This window comes from Austrofundulus limnaeus, unplaced genomic scaffold (genome assembly GCF_001266775.1).
Source record: "Austrofundulus limnaeus strain Quisiro unplaced genomic scaffold, Austrofundulus_limnaeus-1.0 Scaffold397, whole genome shotgun sequence".
In the NCBI taxonomy this organism is placed as follows: domain Eukaryota; kingdom Metazoa; phylum Chordata; class Actinopteri; order Cyprinodontiformes; family Rivulidae; genus Austrofundulus; species Austrofundulus limnaeus.
The window spans coordinates 459,826-463,258 of NW_013952799.1; the positions used below are offsets into that span (position 1 = coordinate 459,826).

The window sequence follows — 3,433 nt, forward strand, 5'->3', positions numbered from 1 at the left end:
TATATAAACTGAATAACATATAATTTTGCTCATTTGTTGTGCATTAAAGAAACACCATCACTTCAGTGTGTGTCATGACATATTTACCGTTTTGAGTGCCTCCTTCACCAGATCATCTTCCAGATTGGCCTGGATATGATCTTCATATGAATAAAAACAAAGTTATTAGCTAAATAAATATTGCAGAAACTTCACACCTAACATATATGAACTATCCTCTAAAACAGAGGCTGCAAACCACTTGAGTAACATTTTAAAAAAAGCATATTGTATTATCATATTATAGTTAATTTTGCTCTTACTGTCCACTTCATCCAAGATAAATTCATCAGTGGTGATGTCTAGTTCTCCCAGGTTGAGGTTAGTAACATTTGCATCAGTCTTCTAGATGAAAACGCACAAGAATATATAAAAATAAACAAATAAATAAAACAAAACATAATTTTGCTAGAGAGTTCATCTTGTTTTTAGTTGTAATCAGTTTGTACCACATTCTAGGGCTGTGGACATTAATAGTTTTCAGGTTTCATATTGTATACCACTTTCAAATCCATTCTGATTTGAACTACACTCACTTGTGTACCGATGGGACTAGCTACTTGCCAGTGGCTGAAGATACCTTCATATTGATTCCTATTCATCCTGGTCTATGAAGGCTCCACGACATTTCTAATCTTCGCTACTGTATTTTAATTTTGTTGTTTCACACATGGACTCAAACAACTTTTAAATCCACCATGAATCTTAACTGTAAACCGACACATAATTTCAAGACGTTTGTGCTAAGTCAGACAAGTCAAATTTGCATGTCGACGCTAGGAAYGCTAACACAACATTATGTCAGATTTGTTTCTTCTCAACAAAAAACTGTCAAACCATAGTGATAAAATGTCACCTCGTCCTGGAGATACGCCATGGCGATTTGTGTTGGGTTTCCTGTTGGGTTTACATCGACACCGGACCCAACAGGACCAGAAACTACCTCAGCAGCCATGTCGACGAATTTATGCTAGCGTTGGAGAAAACACAACAAACCAAAGGTTCCACTTCCTGAAACTTAAAACACAGCGATCACTTTTATCAACAATGCAGTGCGTTGACATAATTTTCATGTTTCTTCATTTATCAAATGAATATGCACAAATAATAAAATAAATCGATTTATGACATATCGTAACGTAGCGATTTATTTATTTTAAGCCCATTAAAAAAAACAATAATAACTCCCCGAACACATTAAAATGAAGGACCAACTTCCGCCAGCAACTGGACCAAAGTCTCGCGAGAAAGTTGTGACTTCCTCTTTGCACGGAACCTACTTCCAAGATGGTGAGTGCGGTTTACTGTAACATAAAGTAATTTTGTAATCCACGTTCATCCTTCTTTATACGTGATTGTTTGTTGTTTCTGAGTCCATGATGATATGGGTCCGGTTATTGTGCACCGAAATATGTTAAAATGTTGTAATAATGGGGATCAAAGATTAGCTTTTTTCTTATAAAAGCCAAGAAGCTGTATTGAGGATATAAGCGCCAATGCTTATACCTTTTCAATTTTATGTTTAAAATCTTATTATATACAATAAATACATGTAAGGCGGCTCTTTTAAAGCTGTTATATTTTATTAACTAATTCTGTTAAACTAAGTATTGTCGGTCTTTTTAAAGCTTCAGGTGCTAGCTAACTATGCTACATGTAACCTAAAAGCATTGACAGGAGTGAAGTTAGCTTTCAGTAGCCCTTTTAATCGACCCTGCTGCATGCAGAGCTGCTTTAATATTCACTCAGTTTAATGTGTGTGCATTTAATTAAGAAGTGATCATTGCAATTTTCGTTTCTACAGATGCTAACTTTGTTTAAGTTTTAATTTTTGGCCAGTCTTMAAAGGTTTTCCTTCAAATGTTTACAGTCTCTGGTCATCCCTGAGAAGTTCCAGCACATTCTTCGTGTTCTCAACACGAACATCGATGGCAGGAGGAAGATCGCCTTCGCCATCACTGCCATCAAGGTATACGACATTCATACAGTTTTAATCTTATAACTTAAGCTAATATTATATATATTGTGTCTTGATAAGTGCTGAATTATTTGAAGCTTCTACTTGTACCTGTTAACCATGTTGTCTGGTTTATAGGGTGTTGGCAGACGTTACGCTCATGTTGTTCTGAGGAAAGCTGACATTGACCTCAACAAGAGGGCTGGAGAGCTGACCGAGGAGGAGGTAAGGCCTGGAAAAGCTGAACAACTAAATATTGTCTTTGTTTTGTTACACAAATATTTCTTTRGTCCACTTCTTAAAAAACGAGCTGGAATGAAAATGAGATGCTACCTGAACTGATTTTAGTCTGGTGACTGTGTTGGGTTTTATTTTCCTCACCAATTGGATGTGGTTGTTGAATGTTTTTGCTGTGCAGTTAATGTTGCTGCTGTTGTGCTCCTGTTGACAACAGCATCAGTACAATGAGCAGTCATTTCAGTTTTGTTAAGTTTTATTGGTCTAGAGCCAACGATTTGTTGTCTGATCACAAGTAAAAATGTTTACCTTATGCTGCAGTTCACAGTTATCACACATGGTCAGTGTAGCATACACTTTACCTGAGTAACAAGTGAGATGGTTTACTAACAAATGACAACAAAGCAGTTTGTTCATTTTAAGTGTAAAATCTCCAAACAGAACTAGAATTCCCAGTAGTTATAATTATGCGTGCCTTATTTTGAAACATAATCTGTATTGCATTTTCTTAACTGTCTTGTTATATAAACCATGTGAATCAGGGGTGTCCAGTCCTGGTCATTGAGGGCCACTAATCCTACAGGTTTCTCTGCTCCAGCACACCAGATTTAAATCAGTGCCTGATGAAAAAACTTCTGCAGAACCTGGAGGTAATTTGGTCACTGAATTGGATGTGGACCAGGATTGGACATCCTTTATGTAGATAATAAATTCAGATTAGTCAGCTCTAAACATCACCAAAAAAAAAAAGAAAATAAAAAAAGAAACAATTTTGACTTTAATGCTTAAATACACTGTTATTTTGACAGGCTATGTGTATACATAGTATTTCTTGTGAAACCATCAAATTTTGCTGATGTGTTCTCTAGGTTGAACGGGTGGTGACCATCATGCAGAACCCTCGCCAGTACAAAATCCCAGACTGGTTCCTCAACAGGCAAAAGGATGTAAAGGATGGCAAATACAGCCAGGTAATGGACTCAGCATTGTTTAAACCAGTGTTTCCCAAAGTTGGGGTTTTGGGTCCCGAAAAATCAAGGTGGGGTGCTGAAAAGATTTTCTGAATTAATTACATTTTTGTCTTCATTGTTACAAAGGAGTGAGGTTAGTGTATTTAAAATGGATAAATGTAGTATAAAAATATTGTTACTATGCCCATGTTTAGCTGACCTGATACAAATGTTTATCATCCAAAAATAG

General features: G+C 36.2%; 2 protein-coding genes across 4 annotated transcripts in view; one reads left to right on the plus strand and one right to left on the minus strand.

The window, feature by feature from the left end:
* vps52 (VPS52 subunit of GARP complex) overlaps positions 1-1,021 on the minus strand; it is a 13,488-nt gene extending 12,467 nt beyond the window's left edge. Inside the window, exons 1-3 of one of the 3 annotated variants that reach the window (XM_014023933.1) lie at positions 896-1,019; positions 303-381; positions 88-140 (exon numbers count right to left, since the gene is read on the minus strand). In XM_014023933.1, coding sequence (XP_013879387.1) covers positions 88-140; positions 303-381; positions 896-994 — 231 coding nt within the window. In that variant the 5' untranslated portion in view covers positions 995-1,019. Of the gene's footprint in view, positions 1-87; positions 141-302; positions 385-895 lie in introns of all 3 variants that reach the window. The other 2 variants (XM_014023932.1, XM_014023934.1) reach the window with 2 other exon arrangements.
* Positions 1,022-1,245: 224 nt separating this feature from the next.
* The window catches only part of rps18 (ribosomal protein S18), a 3,140-nt gene continuing 952 nt past the window's right edge, over positions 1,246-3,433 (plus strand). The window contains exons 1-4 of the mRNA XM_014023937.1: positions 1,246-1,329; positions 1,910-2,008; positions 2,135-2,221; positions 3,103-3,204. Coding sequence (XP_013879391.1) covers positions 1,327-1,329; positions 1,910-2,008; positions 2,135-2,221; positions 3,103-3,204 — 291 coding nt within the window. The 5' untranslated portion in view covers positions 1,246-1,326. The remainder of the gene's footprint in view (positions 1,330-1,909; positions 2,009-2,134; positions 2,222-3,102; positions 3,205-3,433) is intronic.